Source organism: Asterias amurensis, chromosome 3 (genome assembly GCF_032118995.1).
Source record: "Asterias amurensis chromosome 3, ASM3211899v1".
NCBI lineage: Eukaryota > Metazoa > Echinodermata > Asteroidea > Forcipulatida > Asteriidae > Asterias > Asterias amurensis.
In genome coordinates this window covers 15,499,436-15,524,655 of record NC_092650.1, presented here as the reverse complement: position 1 = coordinate 15,524,655, position 25,220 = coordinate 15,499,436, and the positions used below count along the sequence as shown (strand labels likewise).

The window sequence follows — 25,220 nt, the reverse complement described above, 5'->3', positions numbered from 1 at the left end:
TTATGTCAGTGAGAATTGAAAACAAGTATGGCCTGAGTTCAGGGCGTGTGTATTTATCATATACAATACGCATTTTGGTTTTCCCCATAAAGGCAGTGGAAATTATTGGTTATTACTCAAAATAATTATTGGCATAAAACCTTTCTTGGTGACGAGTAATGGGGAGAAGTTGATAGTAAGTATAAAACATGTGAGAAACGGCTCCCTCTGAAGTGCCATAGTTTGCGAGAAAGAAGAATTTTTTCCACGAATTGGACCTCGAGACCTCAGACTTAGAACTTGAGGTCTCGAAATCAAGCATCTGAAAGCACACAACTTTGTGTAACAAGGATGTTTTTTCTTTCATAACTATCTCGCAACTTCGATGACCGATTGAGCTCAAATTTTCTCAGGTTTGTTATTTTATGCATATGTTGAGATAAACCAACTGTGAAGGGTAGTCTTTGACAAATACCAATAGTGTCCACTGCCTTTAACTTGTCATTTAAGTGGTATCAAAGAGCTCTAAGTTTCATACTTTCAGGCTATGACTATAGCCTTGCTCAAGGCAGTCGAATTATTCACTTCGAAAAAAGACCGCCGCTGTACAAAAAACCCACCCGTATTCACTGTGCGTAACATCGCACGACACGATGCCCCCGTACACTATCCGCATGCGGAGGCCGTCAGCGGCCTGACGGCATCCGCATGCGGTTAGTGGTACGAGTGCGGATGACTTGTGTGCACAGTAGTCGTACGATGTGACAGTGTGTACACGGGTGAGTCATGCGGTGTGATCGCACGCACCACGCACAGGGTATACGGGTGGGTTTACAGCGGCGTCTTTTCGGAGCGAATAATGCGACTGCCTTGAGCAAGGCTAGGCTATGACTTTAGCTTTAAAATTGAGTCTAGACGAAAGCACTAACAGCCCTTAGCTATCCACATTGTGAGATTTGCAGAACCTTTAGCTGTATACGGTCAACGTTTAAAGGCCAAGTTTTTTATCTCCTTTTTTTATTTATTTTTATTGTAAAAACATGACTGTTCATCGCAATAAAGCTGTCACGTTTCATAAAATATAAATGGAATTAAATTGGCAAATGTAGTCGAATTTTGACTCCACATAAGGCCAACCGTGTTTCTTCGCGGGGTAATTGTGTGCCCACGTTCGTCCTGGAAAAAAATAAACTACGCCACATCGGGGTCGACCCACGGAAGCCAATCGAATGCACCCATAAGGTGCGTTCGTTTAGCTCCCTTGGGTCGACCCCGGTGTGTGGCGGGGTTTTTTCCAGGACGAACGTGGGTAATTGTCTGCACACGTTTTTCCTGTGAAAAAAACGCCACACGACGGGGTCGACCCAGGGAAGCTATACAAACGCATCCTACAGGATTCGAACTAAACAATCGGGCAAGCTCTTTGATGCAGGGCCTACATGACATAATATGTCTACTCTGGAGTGACGAAGTTGGTGTTTTTTCCCATATAGAATTCGGCCGAGTGTACACTGCTAAACACACATTGGTGATGAGTAAAACACAAAATAGTTCACAGTTATACGCAAACCAGTTGAAAAGTAACTGCACTGATATTTTTTTTGGCCACGCACCCTCATGCCATTAAAGCTTCCGAAAGCGCTTGTTAACGTCCAGTCAGCTAGAATCACCAATCCCAATGCCATCTTACCATTGTCCAACACAGAGTGTCCTCCATCAAATGACCTTAATTGCGGTAGCTTATAGTTCACAAATCCGCGAGTTGCTTTGTCCACTATTCAGTCCACGTTTATGTTTTCCTTTTTTTCTATATCCGTTGAGGTCAACCCCCGAGGCTATTAACTTAAAAAAATATATATAAAAACCGATCTTAACTGAAGAGTTGACCTTTCAGCTGAATTGGAATAAAATAGTTTGAAGTAAGTAATAATTAGGATGACCTGCAGAGAGGGTGGGGGCAAGTGGACGGCCAACAAAGATGCGCCTAAGCCTCTCTGATAATGGAACATGGTCGTAACACAAAACACAATGTCCACAGATGAACATTAAACTTACAGGGTTTGAAGATATTAATGACAGTGGAAGGCTTCCATTATTAAAATATTAACTGCTTATGAGTTGCTGTATTTTATTTTTTTAAATGAGTAAAAGCAATATCAGGAAAATACATTTTACATGCTAGTGACTTGTTAAACTCATTTGTCAAAAACTACAGCAATTCAGTAGGTAACATTTTAAGGAAATTTTCTACCATCTATAACCGTGTAAGTTTAGTGTAAATATGTGGACATTGTGTTTTGTGTTCTACAAAAAGTACCCAAGCCCTTTAAAGGAGTAAAATATCCAAAGTATAACATAAAGGGAAACAGTTTGATATGGGATCGGAGACAGAGAGAGAGAGAGAGTGAGAGTCGGAGAGAATAACGGAAGAAAAACACCCTTGTCGCACAAGTTGTGCATGTGCTTTCAAATGCTTGAACTCGAGACCTCAGCTGAGGTCTCGAATTCAATTCAAATAGTTTGGTGAGAAATTACTTCTATCTCAAAAACTATGCTACTTCAGAGGAAGCCGTATCTCACAGACAAAAACCTAAAATAAAACGGCCTATTTTGTCCCAAGCAGTTTCCCTGAGATACTGTGAGTTTTTTGTTAATTCATGGAGTGAAACGGAGCCACCTTTAATAAACCAGTCAATGAAACAAAAATGTTTGTTCGTTCACAGCTTGACATGAATAAGTAGGCTTTGTAAAAATGTCAAACCAGTTCCACAATTCTATTCAACGTGCATGATAGGTTAACCTTTATCCACACGTTCGCACAAAATATGCATCTAAAGTTAGAGTTCGGTCATGAATAGAGTGATTTATTTTTCAACTTGCTTGGGAATGTCTGGTTATTTTTTTTATACCCTCAAGCTAAAAAGGGGATCTGTGAAAAAGAAGAAAAAAAATATGTAGGATTTTTTCAGTTGGTTACAAAAGAAGTATTTGAATGCTTGAATTTTAAGGGTGCAGCAGCGGTATGTTAAGTTTGGAAGCGGTTCAGTACATTTCTTTCTTCATAAAACTACACTCACTGGCAAATCTTACTCGGGCGTCACCTTTAAATCAAAAGGCTACGAAAAAAAGGAATGAAATCCGCGGGTATTTTTTCTCTCTAAACTTTGTTTTCCTCTCTGAACACTATCTCAAAATAATTGTTAGCCAAAAAAAAAACACCCGTGCCGGTAGCAAGCAATGGGAGATGTTGATGCTATAAAACATTGTGAGAAACGACTCCCTCTGAAGTAACGTATAGTTTTAGAGAAGGGGGTAGTTTCTCACGCAAATATTAAAAGACTGCGGGCATGATGGAGCCTTTTCGGCATCCGAAATAACTTTTTATTCAGTTGCAGAACACGGCTTCATTGTGTGATTTTTTTTGCACAGTGACCCTATACAATAATAACAGTTTCTAACAATAATAATAGCGATCAATTAATAAATACAACTTATAAAATGACATCAGGATTTTTGCAATCGTTTGGAAACCTTTTTGATGAGTTGGTTCGTTTTTATAATTAGTTGACAAATGCATCGTTCCAGAAACTACTGAACCACAAACATGTCGTGTTTTGTCCCTCAGTGAAACATAATTTTTTGTTTATGCCTTGTCGTTAATATTACATTGGCTGCACCAGTTCCGGGTCTGTGAACAAACACTACTGTACCTATATTTACTTACTTTCCAATTTCTCAATTCTAGGAAAAGTGCCACAATTGAGACGGAACGAAACCGAGCCCCAAAGTTCATGTTTTCTGTGGTGTTGGGATTTTCGCTGAAATACAGAATTGGGCATTTCGTCACAATGACGGTTATATCCCGTAATGACGATGGTTGACATTTTGATTTTATCTTAGGGCAATTGGGTTGCATTTTTGTCTATACATAAAGATTCCCACTGTCATTGCTTTTCAATGGGGATTTTTTTTATCTTCTAAATCGATTCCCAAAGGGAAACCTTTAAAGGGAAGGTACACGTTTGGTAATTACTCAAAACACATATTATTTTAAAAACTGACTTGGTACGAGCTGATGATAGTATAAAACGTTGTGAGAAACGGCTCCCTCTGAAGTAAAGTTTTTGAGAAAATATCATATATTTACTAAAATAATAACAGACTTCTACCTAGAAGTCTTTTATTCCTATCTGAAAGCAAACAAATTCGTCCACCAAGGGTATTTTTTCTTTCATCATTTTCTCGCAACTTCGATGACCAGTTGAGCCCAAACTTTCACCACAGTCTTGTTATTTTATGCTTATGTTGAGATACACTAAGTGAGAAGACTGGTCTTTGATAATTACCAAACGTGTACAGTGCCTTCAAATAATTATATGCATGGCTGGAAAGAACACATCAGCAGCAGTGTGTCTAAGCTTTGGGGTGTATCGCGTTGCTGAGTTACTCCCGTTTGAAATTAGCCACTACACCATTATTTTTGAAAAACGAATTACAAGTAAAATGAGATTTCAAACTACCATTGTGTGCAAAAGGATACAAATTAGACATAAGCATGATCACAAAATTGTTGTATTTATAGCTTTATTGCCTAAAATGTAAGTGTTCTAAAGGTTGACCATGCAACTAAAGATCTTTTACTCTTTTTTTATTATTATTTTTTTTATTATTATTTACATTTTCCACATTAAACTGTCCATAACTTAATATTGCAATGGGCGACATGTGACTCATTTTCACAGAGTGTGTCACATTGTTAGTGATATGGTTTACATGGTTTACATGTTTCTATGCTTTACTTATTATCTTAGGACAAACATTTTAATGAAGCAAGTCGGCTAAATTTCGTCGTAAAACATCTGATAAAATATGTTTAAGTTATCTGATGACCATTCAAGGGCATAGTCTTCATCTAAAACGACGTAAGAGCTGTGAAACATTGAACGCAATTTCCTTTCAGCTTGCGTTTAGTATGACCCCTAATCGGGCGTGCTTTTTGTTTGGCTTTACATTGTTAATTTTTCTGTATTTAAAAACAAAATCTTTGGGAAATATCGTGGGAAATGTGACTCAGCCCGGTGGATGATTCAAACATTACAGTCAATCGGGAACACACACACACCCAGTATGTCACACCGGGATATCTACCCCTCCGAAAAAAAATGACGAATGAAAAAATAAAACAAATAAAAAACAAAACAAACATGTGCACCGAATTTTGAAGGTTATGTCTAATTAGCATAGCGTGTTGTGGCGCGCGTGTGTGATGATGTCATCATAGAATGGCTGTCCAGACCACAAAGAAGGGAGGGGGGTGTTGACGTAGGCTATAACAGAGGTATCACAATTTAAGGCGTATACGCTTGACTTTCACCGGGGTTAAAATAAAATGAGTTCATATCACTTTTGGCGATTTACAGTTTTTATCACCTCATGCGTTGGTATGCGAAGAATCTAACTTCCTTTGTGCTCGTACTCATAGACCGTGGCGAGACGTTGTAACTCTTTGCTTCACGGAGTGTAAACGGCACGTTGACAAAAAATACTATCACCAGGATATTCTAGATTACTCTAGAGGGCTGGTGATCAATCACTCAGAAGGCTGGCTAATTTTAAAGGTAGATTGTGTTTTTTGTATTCCCCCCCCCCCCCAACAAAATAGTGACCCGAAACAGTTATCTTTGTTAGAAGCACAACAACTGTTGATAGGATAAGGTATTTTTTAATTAAGACAAAAATTCGTTTGAAATTGGGATGGTATGTCGGGTGGGAGTATGGATTGAATATTTACCCCAAACATCGGAAATCGTTTTCAAAGAGTGACTACATTTTAAATGGTCAAAATACAAACATTGTTGCTGGCGTTAAATAGTACACCATCAACATTCACCTATCTGGAAATTGTTTTCAAACTTCAAAAAGAGTTAGACAATTAAAAGTAAGTTAGTTACCTGTTCATGTTTGTTGTGTTGTCATTTAGCCTTCGAGAAAGACTCTGCTAGGGTCGAAACGTCAGGCCATTAACTATTTTTTACAATTAAAAGTATATCCATATCAAGATCCAAACTACACAACGTTATCATCTACGGCAAACAATAATGTTGAGAAAAATGGACGTTTCAAAAATATAAAAACTCATGTTGTTAAAATTTTAAACTCACTTACAAAAACAAACAACAATACTTAAAATTGACAGAAGTTGACACACTTTAAACTATTGTATTTGATTAACAGTAGTACCCGACTCAGACGACTCAAGCACACAATGCAGTAAGAAAATGGGAGGCTACATGCAACATAGCACCAAAAGTGGCACCATGCTGGCAACAGAAATAACCCCAAACAGTTTAAACTTATGACCATTGTTTTTTTGTTTTTTTTTGGAAATGAATCATCAGTCAAAACCATTTTTTTTCTGAAACAAAAAGACCAAGCCCCTTTTTACAAAAGAGTTACCCAAAGTTTGGGTTAGTCTCAAACGATCGAGAGGTTCATTCGAAGGCTTTTGATTGAAGAAGCAAAGGACAGCACAATTTTTTATGGGGTTGTGTGAAAGGAGTTCAGTGTTTTTTTATAGTTTTTTTATAGTTAAAGGAACACGTTGCCTTGGATCGGACGAGTTGGTCTATAAAAAGCGTTTGTAACCGTTTTTTATAAAATGCATATGGTTGGAAAGGTGTTGTAAAAGTAGAATAAAATGATCCACACAAATTTGCCTCGAAATTGTGAGGTTTTCCTTTTACTGTGGGAACTAACACGGTCGGCCATTTATGGGAGTCAAAATTTTGACTCCCATAAATGGCCGACCGTGTTAGTCGACGAGTTAAACGGAAAACAGTGCAATTTCGACGCATGTTTGAGTGGATCATTGTATTATACTTTTACAACATCTTTCTACCCATATGCATTTTATAACAAACGGTTACAAACGCTTTTCAAAGACCAACTCGACCGATCCAAGGCAACGTATTCCTTTAAAGCCATTGGACACTTTCGGTAAACAGTATTGTCCACAAGGCCCACACTTCGTGTATCACGCACCCTTATTTCCGCACGTTTCGCCGTGTTATGACACGATTGCGTTTAAAATAAGTCCGTAATTCTCGATATCGAGAGTTGATATTGTTTTAATGGTTTTTTTTAAAAGTAAAGCACTTCATGGAATAATATTTCAAGAGAAGTCTTTCACCATTACCTTCTGTAAACCCTGTGAGTTATTTGTAAATCTATGAACTTTTTTTCTGTACCGAAAGTGTCCAATGGCTTTAATGGTGTTTTCTTTTTTGAATTATTTGACGGGGAGTGTCTTATAATTTAACCTTTTTTTTTCGCAAAGTGTTGTTCCTCTTGGCTAGCATAATGAGTAAATGGTAAAAGATAGTTACTCTTTGTTTGCACTAAATATGTAACTTTGTTTAGTTTTCTGCTTGGTCTTGCACTATTTGCTCCTGACTCACGAGACCAAGGCCCCAAACTTTCACAGGTTTGTTACTTCATGAATAATATTACCACAACAAAACTATGATGTCTGCAAACAACACAATGAAAACAACACACACAATTTATGAGTTCAGAGTGATTTCAGGTTTGTGTCACCCTGTTAATACATTTAAATGAAAACAGTTTACATATTTGATTACGTAAACGAAGTTCCCCTGTTATTACATTTTAATGAAAACAATACACACAATTTATTGGTAAACGAAGTTCAAAGTGATTTTAGGTTTGTGCCACCCTGTTAATTCATTTAAATGAAGAAAAAAAATCACACAATTTATAAGGTAAACGAAGTTCAAAGTGATTTCAGGTTATAGCCACCCTGTTAATACACTTAAATGAAAACAGAATTCACACAATTTTTTGGGTAAGCAAAGTTAAAAGTGAGTGTATAGGTTTGTGGCACCAAGTTCATACATTTAAATAAAAAAATAAAAAAATCACACAGTTCTAAGTATAAGCGAAGTTCAAAGGGAATTCTGGTTTGTGCCATATACAAATCGCACATTATTTATTGGTAAACGAAGTTCAAAGTGATTTCAGGTTTGAGCCACTCTGTTAATACATTTAAATGAAAACAATACAGATACATAATAGTAAGCGAAGTTTCAAGCGAATTCACGTTTGTGCCACCCTGTTATTTAAATGGAAAAAAAATCACAATTTATTAGGTGAGCGAGGTTCAAAGTGAACTCAGGTTGGTGTGCTTTTGTAACACCCCTCCCAGTTTGCCAATTCCGGTCTCATATAAAGGTCAAATTTTATTGGTTGACCGGAGCCCAAAAAAGTGCATTGTTCATTACGTTGAATTCACTGGAGACTCCATTCACGCTCTGCCCAACCTGGGACCGGGCGAAATTAATTATACCATAAGAGTTATTTGCCGATTTTCTATGACCCTTTTCGAAAACCACGACTTTGGCTTTCCATTCTGCTTCAGGCTCCGTTCTCTCGTCTGAAGCCCTGAGCACTTACGCAAAGCACGCGCGATTGTTAAAACAACCGCGGGACCAAGCTAGCCTAAGCCGAATCTGGAGCTGAAGCCGTGGATTCCAAGAAAAGGGCCACAGTTATGTCAACCAGGATGAACCTTAAAATGAAGATAACAAAACATCAGTATATATGCTTATGAAAATAGGCGATTTCCTAAAGCTGCTGACTGAAGTTACTTAAAATATTCTGCTGAGCATCTAAGCAGGAAACTAGCCACTGATCCTACTTGTACGGTAATTCGCCTGGTAACCCTAACCTGACCAGCAAGCATTATTTGTGCTTAGCTATCTGAATTGTTGAAATTTTTTACTTAGAAAAAAGTTGTTTGAAGAGGGACTGTCCGATTGTACCATTGATTGGTAATTTTTGCGCGATATCTGCAGACAGACGCACATAGGAAAAAAACAAAAACAAAACGTGGAGTTCATAGAACCATTATGCCTAAAGTCTTGAAATCAAGTCGGTGATTGTAATAACCGGTGTAGTCACGGGGATACACACATCCTCGATCCCAGTATGTGTGGTAGAGCTGCAGCTTCTGACGGACCTTGCGGGCGCTACCTACGACCGTTGCATGAATGTATAATCGCACTGTGACTATTGCATGAACGACAGAATGTGTGTTAGTAACAGGCAGCGCTAACGACTTCAAGTTGAATAGAACCAGAAAGCAAGGTAGAACTGTGTGTTTTGTGCACGTATCTTTTGGCACAGCCATTTTTCGTTTTGAAACCAAGCTCTACATGTCCTCCTAAATCTGGACAAGGGAAGTGGTATTGGACTAGACTGGTCCCCTGTCTTTACCCGCTACGAAAATGAAAGGTTCCAGCCAGTCTTTCAAAAGCAGTGATTTCAATTGGGTACAATGATCTCATTGGATAAACGTGTAGTGACGTAAGCTTTCCATACTTGTGTTTTGATTGGTCCGATGTGATGTGGGTGCAGCTGACCAACTTCACATCGGACCAATCAAAACACAGATTTGGAAAGCTTACTTTCGGTCTGCTTGCATGTATTGGTGTAGGACTCGACTGCGTGTTAAATGCATGTAGGTGAAAGGTGATTATGGACATTGTAGACGGGTTGATGTTGGCTATACAAACTTTATACGCTTTATAATCTTTGCAAAAAAATAGTTAATTGCCTGACGTTTCGACCCAGGCAGAGTCTTTCTCGAAGTCGGTTGGTAAGCAGTTTGCAACAGCTTATTTTATATTGTCTCAAAACTAGTCTTTGCAATGATTTTCTCAAATCTAACAGTGAATTTGTCAGCCTCGCATTATAAACAGTGTGTTAAAAAACGTACCAAGCTGAAAAACTCTACATATTAATTGTTCACACTTTGATCAAACCAGACCTCAAAGACCAAATTCCACTCCTATATTTCTTAAGGCGCAGATAATGTAGTTACAACACCCTCGAGGGGGTGGTGGGGGGGGGGGGGGCTAACACATTATAAGAAAAAATAACCTCAACAAGAATGTCTTTACTGAGATCAATAACAAAGGGGAAGCATGGATGACTGACTATGAAAGAGGGCTTATAACAATACTGTCAACAGGCTAGTAAATAGTCAACTCACACCCGACAATGCCAGGCACGGGTTGAATGAATTCAGGTACTTTTGATTGAACCAGACCATGACCAGGTTTCTCCCAAAGATCGTCCCCAGATGGTTAAAGTGTTTAAAGGCATGGACACTTTTGGTAATTACTCAAAATATTATTGTGAACACAACACGTTACTTCGTAAACAAGCAATGGAAAGCTGGGACAGTATAATAAGCATTTTGCGAGAAACAGCTCCCTCTATAAAGTAACGTAGTTATTGAGAAAGAGGTAATTTTTCACAGAAATAATAAAAGACTGTTATTATGCATCTGAAAGCACACACAAAGTAATGCAACAAGGGCGTGTTCTCGTTCATTATTCTCTCGTAACCTTAACTATACCAATTTAGTTCAAATTCGTATCAGGTTTGTTATTTTGTGCATAATGTTGAGATACACCAAATACTGTCTTTGACAATAATTAATACCAAAGGTGTCAAGTGCCTTTAAGTGAGAAATTACACGTGAGAAATTACATCTTAACTACGTAACACTTCAGAGGGAACCTTTCTCACAATGTTTTATACTATCAACAGCTCTCCATGCTTGTTGCCGATTCGGTTTTTATGCCAACAATTCTTTTGAGTAATTACTAATAGTGTCCATCAGTGCCTTTAACTATATGGAGCACTGCTTTCGCACTATGGTTGTGTAAGTTAGAGAGTATGTGTCAAAAGCTTTTCACAAGTTGACCTTTCTAACTTGTTTGATTATGGAACGTGTTTCTGTTTCACAGTAATATCAAAGAGAACTTATGACACTTTTTTTATGCCCCGATTCAAAGAATACGTGAGACTGGGGGTTACGTCATTTAATTCTATTAAAAGGCACTGAACAAATTTGGTAATTGTCAATGAAAATTGGTGCATCCCAATGTATGCATAAGTATAACAAAACAAATCTGTGAAAATTTTGACTAAATTGGTCACCGAAATTGCAGGAGAATAATTAAGGAAAAGAAACAAAGAAAGAAAGAACAAAGTGCATTGTCCCAATGGGTCCAAATTCATTGATATCCTAGAATGAATCACTCCACATAACTTAGGCTGTGGCTCAGGTCTCATAGTAAAAAAGAACTTAAGAGAAATATGCCAGTTACTGGGTAACGAAAGTACTAATATATCTTAAACAATAGTTGGCATTTAAGGAAAAGACGTAGATGCACACATTGCTTGGAATCCACAATATGCCATGACTATCAGCCGGGTTTCAACCATAAATTCCCCTATTTCCGACGTACAATTGGATGAAAATACGCCCTCCCATGCGTTTATGTCATAACTCAATTTCATAACCTGGTAATAACATGATTTGATTACATTGAGTATAGCAATCGCAGAAAAGTTGTTATTGCAGATTTCCATTACAAAACTACCAAAACAACACTGTCAGTTAAACAGTTTGAAGAGAAAACACTGGCGAGTCAATTTTTTTGTTTTGTTCAAGGGCGTCGGGAACATACAAAAGACGCCCCATTGAAGATGACTATACAAAATGCCACAATCACTAATGCAGAACTTAGTCATTGACTTTTATGAATGGCTAAGTGACCTTTCCCACAGAACAAGAAATCCAAAAACACAGAACTCCTTGAGCCTTATATTGGCCCCGTTTGGTATTTTCTGCAATTAACCTTGTCGGTAGGGGTTTTGTGCCTTGATGGCACTTGTTCTTGTTGTCAACAAGGGTAGCACAGAAAGCATGTTTTTCAACAACCATTACCCACAATATTACTTAGTTTAGAGACGTTAAGAAGTCGCCTTTGTGACTACAGATACAATGAAAAACCTACATGAATAAGTTTATATAGTTGGCCTTTGGGCCAGACATCAAACGAATTTTCTTATTAACGTAAATAAATATACAGGGCCTACGTCAAATATTTTCAAGGTTTTTTTCCCCAATTCTCAATACTCACGTAAATATTAACATTCTGGGGTCTCAATTGCAAACGTATGAATATTTATGTGACTGAATAATTGCGAATTGAGGCAAAAAGAACGTGAAATATTGACGTCAGTATTAACGTTAAAAATGTTTGTTGTCCCTTCGGGGCCACCGTAACCGATCTTTCATTGTTTTTCTTGCTGAAAATGTTGCTAAAATGTATGCCTTCTGTGTGCTGGGAATCAAAACCCGCACGTGCAATTTCATTCAACAGATTATGGACGTTTGAAATTAAACACACCGTGAATTCATCCCACGGCCGACACATAAGGTTTCAGATAGCACACACACCATTGCGCCATCATAACATGGGTCCAATAATATTTAACCCTATGAGCATTATGTTGATCACGCACCCAATAATCGTCAGGGGTTTATATGGGTATGCCCAGATAACCCATTATGGGTTACATCAGATAACCCATTATGGGTTACATTTTGGGTCCCTTTTAATAATAGGTTCTATGGGCAACCATGAGTCCCATATGGGCCACCTCGGGCCCCATTTTATTTCATCCAATAATCACATGGGTCTCATATGGGTAGGCCCAGATGACCCCTCCTCCATATATGGGATAATCCGGGGTCCACCTGGGGGAAAACTACCTGGGTAAGTCTGGGTTACCCCATCTGGGCTCAAAATGAGGGTCCCTAGAGGGATGGCGCTCGTGGGGGCGACCTTCACCTTGCATACAGGAGAGATGGGCCAAGTTCGTGCAAGGGGGATGGTTCACCACCAAGTTAGCCCGAACTATGGTTTCAACAGCAATTTTCCCTTAACTTTTCTTATATGATTATAGTACTTTTCTTAAATCTGCCGTTTTAAAAAGTGTATCCACTTGCGTACACCACAATTTTGTAGACACTTCGGACCCACAGTGATAAGTGAGGAAACCTTACTGGGCCATGATTTTGTATGATAAACCTGTTTGAAAAATTCTTCTTTTGAGTCTCTCAAAAATCTCTTATATTATTGTATTTTGAACCTTGCCCAAATTTCACCCACATCCATCTAGGTTCAGCTGTTTGGTCAAATTTATCACACCCGGAGACCTCTATTTTGTTGAGATATTTCCACTTCACATTGTCATTCCACAAACGAGTGAGCAATACCTGTTTGTTAATTCTGAATCAGTATTCTATTGGTCCATGTTTTGGAGCGATCCTTTTTTCTAAAGTTTTGGCCTTAAAATAATGTACACGGTATTACTGTTCGTGTGTGAACTCAATTTTCTTACAGAAAACATTTTTAATGAATTTCAGCAAAGGATTCGGGTACTTTTTCAAAATGTCCACAGATTTACATTAAACTTACAGGGCTTGAAGATAATGATAGTGGAAAGCTTCCCTTCAAATATTATTAACTAAGGTTGTGTAGTTTTTGAGAAATGAGTAAAACAAGTCACAAAATAATTTTGGTCTCATGAGACCAAAATTATTTTAGCATGTAAAATCCCCTTAACCAGTTATGATATTATACCAAAACCATAGCATAACTGGTTAATACGTTTTTACATGCTAAATCTGAGACGAAAATTATTACTTTACTCATTTCTCAAAAACTGCAGCACCTCAACAAGTAAAATTTCAAGGGAAGCTTTCTACTATCACAATCTTCAAACTGTGTAAGTTTAATGTAAATCTGTGGACATATACCCTTTAATGCCGTTTTTGTTCAAGTAGGTATTTTAAAGTTACTGAACACATTTACTTTGGTAATTTGTCAAAAAAAAAACCAGTATTCTCACTTGGTGCATCCGAACATAATCATGCATAGATAACAAATCTGTGAGCATTTGGGCTCAATTGGTCATCAAAGTTGCAAGAGAATAATTAAAAGAAAACATCATTGTTGCATTACTGTGTGCGTTTTCACATGCATAAAATTGAGTGAGAAACTACTACGTTTACTTAACCAGAGGGAGCCGTTTCTCACATTGTTGTATGCTATCAACAACTCTCCAGTGCTCGTTGCCAAGTAGTTTGATACGCTAACAATTATTTTGAGTAATTACCAATCCAGTGCCTTTAAGAAAAAAATGCAGATGGAGGGCACATACACATACATTTACACCATAGGGAGCAAGTTTTCAGTCCCGAGTCCATCCACCCCTTCCACTCATTGTGAATTGCCCCAGTTATTTTATTCCACATTGTCCTTTGTGTGTACGGTAGGTTTGGTAAGGGTCATGTTGAGGCCAGTTTTATACACTGGTGGCTGCCGATGAATATAAAAAGGGGAACAGTGAAACGCATTCAAACCACGAATCCAATTATTATGCCCCATGGAGTATGTGTATAGCCTTTAGTGTTAGGAATTAGAATACATTGAAGGTGGAGAGGATCGTACGATGGTTAGGTCAGGGTGCTATTATTTTATAAAAATGTTCCCAAAGAGTGCGTTCCATTTGCGCACATTGTTGCATTGCGCAAACGTTTTCTATAGGTGCGCACTACGTGATGTCAATATGGCGGCGCCCTGTTGAAATGAAGATGGCGACACCGTACATAATAATTAATCAACGAATTAACTTTGTTATTTCAAACCTGCATCATCAACCACTGTGTAATTATGTTCATGACAAGATAATAATACCGTCTACTTGTCCGCCGTTTTAAAAACCCACCCGCCAAAACCTTAGAAGTACGGCCGAATCCGAATTTGCGGCTATGGCTATGGCTACAGCTGTTGCTAAGGGTGTTGCTAAGGACGTCCTATACACATCAACGCATGATGACGCGTAAATCTAGCCGTAGCCGTAGCTGTAGCCGCTAATTCGGACACGGCCTAAGTTCGTACATGGTTCGCCCGCCTACGTTTGCTAACAGTGGCGGCAACTCGTTCCACTGGAAATTGTTTTGTGAACGTGCGCAAACGATTGCAACGATTGTTATTATAAACCGCTTAACCAAACAAGAGCAGAAACACCAACCAGACGAACTAAATAAAAACCAAAGTAGTAATACACAATACACAACTTAATTAAAATAAGAAGTAATAATAGTAATAGTAGTAAACAAAATAATCATAACAACAAATAGTCATAATAAAATATATAAAATAATAATAATAAATGGTGTTTTTTACTTTGAATAACAAAATCTTTACTGTATCTGATCTGTCGTAACAGCAGACTTTTATTGACATCTGTGTTCAAGACGGAAAAAATGATACAGAATGGACTACCGATGACATTTTATCTGTGTGCGGACTGGGAAAATAATAAAAAATCTGAGATTTCCCTCATGCTAAGAATCGAACAAACGGTGAATCCAATTGGTGACCAGATTTGTCCTTGTTTATCGTCCAGCTTGGGTAGTGGAATTCGATGTTATATCGAGAGGCCCATCGTTCAAAGATGGCTTTCTCCGTAATGAAGCGATGTCCCCCACCTTTGTTCCTCTCCGCACCGTTGTAAGTTGAACACTCTTTTACATGTGGGGTTCTATAATAGTAGTACGGGCAATCCTTCTCTGGCTTGCTCCTATTAAAGAAAGGACACATGATGCAGATATAGTGATCGGTCATTACAAAACCGTCATGTTATCAGCATTCTAAAAAGCCTATAAAAGGCACTGAACACTACTGGTAATTACTCAAAACAATTGTTATAAGCATAAAAGTGGTTGGTATGAGCAATAAGTTGTAAGAAACGCCTCCCTCTTAAGTTGCGTAGTTTTTGAGAAAGAGGTAATTCATCTTGTTCATATATTAAACAGGCTTTAGGCCTGAAGTCTTCAAACAAAAAATTGACGTTTCAGACACAAATATTTCAAGAGATGATAGACGATATTTTTTGTTCTTACCAATAATGAAATGTTCCTTTAAAGGCACTGGGTTGGTTATTACTCAAATTAATTGCTAGCATAACAACTTAGTTGTTGATAGTATAAAAAATATTGTGAAAAAAAACCCCGTGATTTCGCACTAAAATATTTGAATTGAATTCGATACCTCAGTTGAGATCTCGAATTCAAAGCATGGGAAAGCACACAACTTTTGCGACAAGGGTGGTTTTTTTCCCTCCCATTATTCTCTCGCATCTTCGACGACCAATTGAGTCCAAGTTTTCACATGATTGTTATTTTATGCATGTTGAGATACACCAAGTGAGAAGACTGGTCTTTGACAATTACCAAAGGTTTCCAGTGCATCTTACCATTAATTATTTTGCTATGGTACTTACGCACAGTAGTTGGACGATACCATGCCGTACACATGAACTTCTGTACATATATCAATAGCTACCATCATTGCAAACCAACCGGTGGACAACCAGGATTTGGTTGTACGCCTGAAATGTTGAGAATAAAACAAACATATTTAACGGGAAACACAAACATGTGAATGAGCCACATAACACCACACAAAGTTGCTCAAAAAGTAACCAGTGGGTTTTTGTTTGCAGTGCATCGAGGAATGACCAGGGACCAATTTCATAGAGCTGCTTTGCTTAAGCACGAAAACAGCTCGCTTATTTTACACGTTACTGGCCAAAATGTTATGCCATATACAATTATTGTGACTGGTATTTAGCTGTTGTTCACTTAGCATAACAATTGAGTGGAGTCTTGGTCGGTAATCTGATTTTACTAAGCAAGGATTTTTTTGCTTAAGCACAATTTTGTGTATTTTTGCTTTTGTTATTCTTGTGACCAACACCGAGTCCAAATTTTCACAGAACTGTTATTTTATGCATATGTTGGGATATGCACCAAGTGTGAATACTCTTTGACACTTACCAAAGGTGTCGAGGGGTCGATTTCACAAAGAACTTGGGCCTTTAGTCCTAACTTTAGGACTAGTCCTAGGATTTAGGACGAGTTGACTTTTTGTGAAATCGACCCTAAGTGTCTTTAAAGGGAATGTAAACGTTTGGTAATTACTCAAGACAAATGGTAACTTGGTAACGAGCATTGGAGAGCTGTTGATAGTATAAAACATTGTGGGAAACGACTCCCTCTGAAGTGACGTAGTTTTTGAAAAAAAGAGGTAATTTCTCCATAAAATAATAAAAGACTTCTAGCTATAGAAGTCTTTTATTCCTCTCTGAAAGCACACAAAGTGTCGAACAAGGGTGTTTCTTCTTTCATCATTTTCTCGCAACTTCGATGACCGATTGACAGTGGCGTAACCAGAGGGGGGGCAGGGGGGGGCCGGCGCCCCCCCGCTCAGAACCCTTGCCCCCCCTCTTGCCCCCCCATATGAAATCAGAGATAAGTATATTCTTATACATAGGGCTTATATATAAATCGTTTAAGGCTGCATAAAATGCTGTCGTAAAAAGGAAAACTTTTATTCATACCAGTAGGCCCTATGTGGACTATAACATGAAAAATGCGTGGAAACGCGCGCGCGATCGTATTGGCGGTAAATGTTTGTTGTGGTTTTGCGGTTACAGAGAGTGCAGGATGTGACAAAGTTCTGTTAAATACGTGGTGGTGACCAATACTAATAGCTCCGTAAACACAAAGTCAGATCATGGAGGAAGAAATTTCTACCTCCATGGTCAGATGCACTACAGAGAATTTACAACAGCAAACAATGGCCAGCGAAAAAGGTTGCTTAGACCATTTCTTCTCCTTTGAAGCAAGCGGTGCAATTGAGAGGTAGGCCTATTTTAAATATCCGTTTCATAACTAAAATGTGATTATTAAACACCCACAATTTCGATCCTGTATTTTTTTTTTTTGATGGCTTACACTTGTTACAATAAGGCCGAGTAAAAAAAAGAAACATGTTTAGTGTCTGGGTTTCTCAAAAAAAAAGGAAGGAGGAGGGGCTTTTTATTTTTTATTTCAAGATGGCCGCCATGAATGTCAAATATCAACTGTTTTTTCTGCTGCTGAAATACACAAAACATTAATGAAACAGTTTGGTCAAGGCATTCAGACAAGACATTCAGATTTTTTTTTTTGCTGAGATCATTTAAAATAACCCTTTTTCGAAAAAAAAACAAAAAGAGGTGTCCTGTAAAAAGGAAGCGGGCGGGGACGCTAAACATTTCTATTTTTCTATTTTTGCTTGGCCTAATATTGTTATGGTTTGGGTATTTACACACCCACAAAGCCTATTTGAGAATGCCGTGTACAACTCTAAGTTGGTACTTGGTGACCACAGTTGGTAATTTAATCCTTTTATACAGTCAAAAAGTTTTATCTTATACAAAATGACAAGTTCTCTAAGATGTTGTTTTCGCAATCTTTTGTTACCTGCTGACTATGTAGACTGTTTTAGAACTGCATTGGTGTGTATCAACTATATATCAGTTAACACATTTAATAATAATCTTGCACTTCTTTGGCCCCCCCCAAATTTAATCTTTGTCCCCACTTGCCCCACCAAATGAAAATGTCTAGTTACGCCACTGCCGATTGAACACAAATTTTCACAGGCTTGTTATTTTATGCTAACGATGGGATACACCAAGTGAAAACACTGGTCGTTGACAAGTACCAAACGTGTACAGTGTCTGTTATGGCAAGGCATGCTAGAGGGACAATTTCAGGACTATAGACGATGTGACCTATGTTTACCGCCCTCTGTTGACAAAACACTATCTACGTCATGTTTCACCGGGCACTGAGTTGCGTAGTCATAGTAGTGTTCATGCGTTTTGCACGTACGTACAACGTCCATTAAGCTCCTGGCCAATAAAAAGGTCTGCTTTGAAGACTCCATCCCAAGCCCCTCCCTCTACGACTGTCCACATCCTTATAAATCCCACAACGAGCCCCGGTTTTTCATTGTTCGTTTCTTTCACCCGCTTGGTTCGTAAGGAATGCCGTCGAGAATACAATGCTAACACTATACTCTTATACTAAAGGAGTATTCCAATCCCAAACCCACATCCCCAGTCGTTACGACTCTAATTCAGCCACCAGCAGTGGTGCAAAGTCTTTAAACCCCGTTGGAGAACCCGTTGAATGGCTGCATTATACATGTATTTATAAAGTATACTTGTTTAGCACGTTTCTGGTTTGTTTTAAAGACAATCCATTATCTTGATCATCTATAGAAGACACATCTCTAATTGTTCTGATATAGTGTTACTGTAAACAATGGGAAGGTTAAGCGAAAATAGTAGTTGTTCTTTTTTGGGGAGGGGTCGGTTAATTAGGAGTCCGATCCCAAAACATGATATTGTGATCCATATTGCTTGTAGGTCTTCCTCCATGCGGTGTCCAGAGTGTTGTTGGTGAAAACCAGTAACAGTTCCCTTACAGACAACATTATCATTGCAAACTAGTGTCTCCCAATCCTTTAGTTACATCTTTTATGTTACATTTTAATAGACAAGGTATCGTTTGAAAAGACACCTAAATCCTTTAGGTACATCATTTATATCTCATATATGTACAGACAAGGTATCGTTTGAAAAGACACCTAAATCCTTTAGGTACATCTTTTATATACATTTGACAGACAAGGTATCGTTTGAAAAGACACCTAAATCCTTTAGGTACATCTTCTATATTACATTTGACAGACCAGGTATCGTTTGAAAAGACACCTAAATCCTTTAGGTACATCTTTTATATTACATTTGACAGACCAGGTATCGTTTGAAAAGACACCTAAATCCTTTAGGTACATCTTTTATATTACATTTGACAGACCAGGTATCGTTTGAAAAGACACCTAAATTCTTTAGGTACATCTTTTATACAAGTTGAACAATCAGCTACTGGACTCATTGTTAAACTCTATAGACGTCAATGGTCAAAGTGTGTTGGATCTTCCTGGATCTTTGGGCGGAGTCTGCAAAGCAGAGCTTTTTTATTAGCCAGGAGCTTAATGAACGTTTTACGTACGTGCAAAACGCATGAACACTAGTAAGATTGCATACACTTTCTAGCTGGCTGCCAAAACACAAAGGTTTTGCCCGGCGGTATGCGCGCGAATCATGTTATGGTTTTCGTGTGACGTCAGAGGTCACATCGTCTATAGGAACCGAGAGGAAGAGGAGGAGGAGGGGGGGGGGGAGTGACTCACAGCGATGTTCGTGTTTCAGAATTAAACAAATCCTCAGCCTCCTTCTCTCCTTCGTACGTCTGAGCGTGGATAGATATCCCTGGTCTGAGTCTCTTAACCGTTTCTTTCACTTCTGTTAAATATCTCTCCCTTCTGAAAAGTCCCCAGACGAGCACATGACTCCCCTCTGGAGGCAATCGATCAGCCCGCACACCGTCCATGAAGTTCATCACCCGTAGCGTTGTGCGGTTACCGACGTCTTTTTCGTAACCTTTGACCGGGGCAGAGTTCATTCTGATAACGCAGGGGTGTCCCTCGATAGCCTGCCCGGCTCCCTTGTCCAGGAGGTAACCCGAGCTTGACACCAGAGCGCAAGATGAACATCGGAGTGTCACTGGCTGCAACAGAAGAAAAGAACGGCAACAGTTTATTTTTTATTTTATCCAAATCCTCGAACGACGTGATGGTATTGTCGTAGCCGACCTGTGGTGGATTTCACTAAGATGGTCCTAACTTCAAAAAAAAAAAATCAAAATATTTTTGAACAACCCACTCACCCCAACTTTCTATTTTTGCAATAGTATTACCTCAAAATGATGTAAATCTTTTGTTTAGATCAAAGGTCTACAACCAGTAGTTTTTAATAGCCGTTCGTGGATTAAACCCACAAATTTATTGTTTAAACAGAGATGAAACGTGCTTGCACATAAAGCTTTGTACAACAGTATTTAGTTTGATATTATGAGGTTCTGCCGTGGATTTCACAAAACTCTTCCTAACTTCAGATTAATCTTAGGTCTTATAGGAAGAGTCCCCACTCTGCACTGTAGCATGCAGACCTTAAGATTAATCCTACTTAGGAGACTCGAGAAAAGACGAGTCCTAACTCTTTGTGAAATCGACCCCTGCTGTCTTATAAAAATGTTGATGAAAAAAAAATATCCAATTTTTTTCCATTAATTTTTTAATTTGTTTTAATTGAATTTCGTTTTGCAGTTATTTCTTTTGACCCACCCACCCACAATTAAAAAAAAATCGATAATACTTTTTGTGAAATCCAACCCTGGGCCCAACTTCATAAAGCCTGTAGATAAGCACGAAAACATGCTTAGAAAAAAGGAACTGCTTGAAGGATTTGGGTACACAAACACAATGTCCACAGATTTACATTCAACTTACACCGTTTGAAGATAACGAAGGTAGAAAGTGTACCATAAAATATTAGTTGCTGAGGTGCTGTAGTTTTTGAGAAATGAGTAAAACAATGTCATGAAATTACGTATTTGCATGCTAAAATAATGTCCGTCTCATGATCACTGAGACGAAAATTACGTTCATGACATTGTTTTTACTCATTTCTCAAAAACTGCAGCACCTCAGCAACTAATATTTTCAGGGAAGCTTTCTGCTATCTTCTAATTGTGTAAGTTTAGTGTGAATCTGTGGTTGTTTTTTGTCCTACAAAAAGTACCTAGACCTTTTAACAGAAACAGGTTACCAGCCAATTTGAATTTAATAAGAGACCTCAGCTGAGGTCTCGAAATCAAGGCATCTGAAAGCACATAACTTGTGCGACAAGGGTGTTTTTTTTTCTTCCAGTATTTTCTCCTGCGAACAAACGTTCACATTATTCTATGCATATGTTGAGTTACACAAAGTGAGAGCACTGGTCTTCGGCAATTACCAAAGGTGTCCATATCCCCTTATACCTGATCATCACCCAGCAACGATTTGTAGTGACGAATAGATCCATTGACAGCACCAGTGAAGATTGGTGCTTGGTGTTGAAAGTCAACCCTCCCATTATGGTGTCGATATATCACAAAGCACAACGGCATGAGGAATGAAACAAAGACAGTCAGTGTGAAGGCTTGTCTAAGGTTCAACATTAGCAGCTGTTAAAAAAATATATAAAAAAATGGATTTATACAATCAAAATTACCACCATAGAAATGTCCATTGTTTATTTAAAAAAAATGCGCAGGTTGTCATGGCCGACCGAATGAAAGCAAAACAATAAATCGTGTCACAACAAATTGTGAGCAAATTCAATTTTATTTTTTTCGTGAGTTGAAACATCCCTTATAGTTTGTTGAACTATTTCCAAAAAAATCAACATTGTCAATACTGAAAGTATGTAATATTTCATACAAACTCTCTGTTCGTGATGTGCTCATCCATAGTTTTCCAACCTCAGTTAGCAAAAACTCGGGCTGTGACGTGGCAATGTCTTTAAGTGATTCATTCATCACCATTGCAGTGGTGTACCATTTCTGGGTGTGTTGTTTTATCTGTATAGCTTTTGGTGTGTTTGTTTAGGCTATACAATGTTTAATGGCACTGGGGTGGATTTCACAAAGGTAGTCCTAACTTAGGACTAGTCCTGGACAATGCTAAGAGATAGGACCAGTCCTAAGTTAGGATGAGTTACTGGTCCTAACTTAGGACCAGTCCTATCTCTTAGCATTGCTTAGGACTAGTCCTAAGTTAGGACTACCTTTGTGAAATCCACCCCCGGACAACTATGAGTTATTAATAATAGAATAAAGACAAGTATCATACAGAACACAATGATAGCAGGACAAGTTTATCGAATACAGTGCTTTTATAGACCATGTGTGAACTTTGTTTACATTAAGTGTGACCTTGTACATTTTAAGCTAGTCTGGCAGGCAAGATGCTGCACTGGTCATGGGAAAGTTGACATTTTGTGTCATATAATTTCGACATAAATCCAAGAGTAACGAAAGTAAAAGCTGGACAAGTTTTGAGATGTGCCCTGTTTCATCGTATCAAAAGTTAATAAGAATTGGACAGTGCAATCTCTAAAAAATATGAGACTTTATATTTTCTTCCATTGAGCTGTGTACAAATCTTGCCTGCAGGAAGTCCAGGCGTGGTGGCTCTTTAGTAAACATGATGTCACTGGTCACATCGTCTAGAGTAGAGTAACAGTACAGACAAAAACGAACACAAGAATAGGCAACTTTTGGTAGTAGAATGAAATCGATTTAAGTACCAAATATGGTGTTTTTAGTAATAGAATTATATAACAAGCACCAAACACAGTGCTGTAGTAGCAAATAACAGCAAGACTAGTACAGAGTACAATGCTTTTATATATCAGCAAGACGAGTATATGCATACGAAACACAGTTAGTGCTTTTAGTATGTATTAGAATAAGCAATAGTGTCCACTGCCTTTAACCAAAAAACACACATTTAATGGAATCCTGCATCACCCATGGCGTCTTTAGACTCGTTGTTCTCTTCTATGTACTATAATGGGTTGTTCTTTGTCGTAGACCAAATGCATCATAGGAAACCTACCATGGCTGTTACATTGACGTTTGATAACCGTTCTACTGCCGTGCATTATGACCACTTATCCTGCAGCCGATTTCACGAAACGCTAGGATTAATCCTAACTCGAGTTAGAACGAGTAACCCGTCCTAACTTAGGATGGGTTCAATGCGTCCTAACGTATTTGGATACGGATCTGAACCCTTCCTAAGATTAACCCTAAGTTGGGAAGATTTTCGACGGGATCACGTACGGCAACAGCATAGTAAAAGCCATTTTGAGATATATATGTAGTCTTGGTCCCAAGACCATTGGTGTTGCGCGGTCACACACAACCAACGTTCCGATTATGCACGGCAAAAACTGTCCACGCTTGTAATGAACGAACGCTAGCGGGCGCTCTGTTTCTCTGATTTAGATCTCACCATGGTGAGCACAGGACATGGTGAGATCTAAAGCAGAGAAACAGAGCGCCCGCTAGCGTTCGTTCCTTACAAGCGTGGACAGTTTTTGCCGTGCATAATCGGAACGTTGGTTGTGTGTGACCGCACAACACCAATGGTCTTGGAACCAAGACTAATATATATGGTGGACACACGACGAGGTTCGGGTTATATCAGATCTGTCTGTATAAAAAAAATATACACAAACTGTGCATTCAGCGCGCGACGCGTCGCCTGCTGTAGGCGTGCGAGCCAACTAGGATCCTACAGCATGCTACAATATAACAGCCACTTACCGGTCTCATGGTCCTATGGCATGCTCTCCCAGCAGATATTCTTGGTTTTCTTTTACACAGGAACATAATGACAAACTCTCACATCAACAATTTGGACTAGCTACGTTACTAGATGGACTAGGTGTCTGTGATTAAGGGAATCATGTACATATGTTTCCAGTTCCGTGTGTGTGATGTGGCATTGATATTGCTGACAATCGTTCATTAAAATAACTATGATAATACGAGACATAATTGTACGAAAGCCCATCAGTGCCATCGCAACTATAAAATGTGTGTTTTTTCCCGTTTTTTTTGCAGGTAGGTTCTTATAATTATAGCGCCTCTATGTGTGTTTTAAAAGGAACTGACGAAAAATTTGCCAGTGGTGGTTGGAGAACCCTGAATGCAGGGCGAACCACTTCCGGCACCGACTGTCATGGGCAGAACCCTTGCAGTTTCCTCAAACAAGGCCTTGTTTGAGGAAATTGCTAAAACCATGGAGCAATAACTAGTTTATTGCTCCCCCAAAAAACTGTGATGATCACCTTATGATGTAACGACAACTACGGCAACCCGGCCTCATTTAATAAACTCGACTAAGACCACAGATTTACATACAACTTACAATGTCTACAGTGATGATGATAGTAGAAAACATCCATCAAAATACAGTTCTGTCTGAAATGTTATAATATTGATGAGAAATAAATTTTTAAAAATCCGTTTGGAGTCTATCGCTCGATCAGTGAGCGTTTTAAACCTAAGTCATGCAAACTCATGCAAACTGTGTTCACCCGTGACCAAGATGGCCGATCGATCTCAAACTTCTACAGGTTTTTCAATTTATATATATGGTGGATTACATGAAGTTCCAGCCACTTTTTGTTAGCAAAAACCAATTCTGTAATGTACCTTTTAGATTCGGACTCCACGAGGCCTGTACATGGGCGTAAATGAGTGAGGTGTCCCATGCATGGGCAACTGTCCACCAGAGATTCTGTCACAATGGGAACTTAACATGGGCTGGGGGGGGGGGGGTGGTGGATTACTCAACACCGGGCCGCTGTCAGCAGTAGTTTGTATTGTCTAATTGGGGGGGGGGGGGACACACATACTCCGGGGGGGGGGGGTAGACTTGATTCAAGTCCCTTGTTCGTGTGAGGTCCCAAACACAACGTGCCAGCAGTCAAGTACC

General features: G+C 38.7%; 1 protein-coding gene across 6 annotated transcripts; it reads right to left on the bottom strand.

The window, feature by feature from the left end:
• Positions 1-13,224: 13,224 nt before the first annotated feature.
• LOC139935319 (alpha-N-acetylgalactosaminide alpha-2,6-sialyltransferase 6-like) lies at positions 13,225-25,013 on the bottom strand. Of its 6 annotated transcripts, none has more exons than XM_071929847.1 (6): positions 24,938-25,008; positions 24,044-24,092; positions 21,710-21,895; positions 20,022-20,398; positions 16,213-16,320; positions 13,225-15,510 (listed from the first exon to the last, which is right to left on the bottom strand). In XM_071929847.1, the coding sequence occupies exons 1-6, from the start codon at positions 24,994-24,996 to the stop codon at positions 15,270-15,272; spliced, it is 1,020 nt and encodes a 339-aa protein (XP_071785948.1). In that variant the 5' UTR covers positions 24,997-25,008; the 3' UTR covers positions 13,225-15,269. The 6 variants fall into 6 exon arrangements, with proteins under 6 accessions (XP_071785948.1, XP_071785949.1, XP_071785951.1 ...); XM_071929848.1 differs by having other exon boundaries at positions 13,226-15,510; positions 24,044-24,168; positions 24,938-24,975; XM_071929850.1 differs by lacking the exon at positions 24,044-24,092 and having other exon boundaries at positions 13,226-15,510; positions 24,938-25,013.
• Between the last annotated feature and the right edge of the window lie 207 nt (positions 25,014-25,220).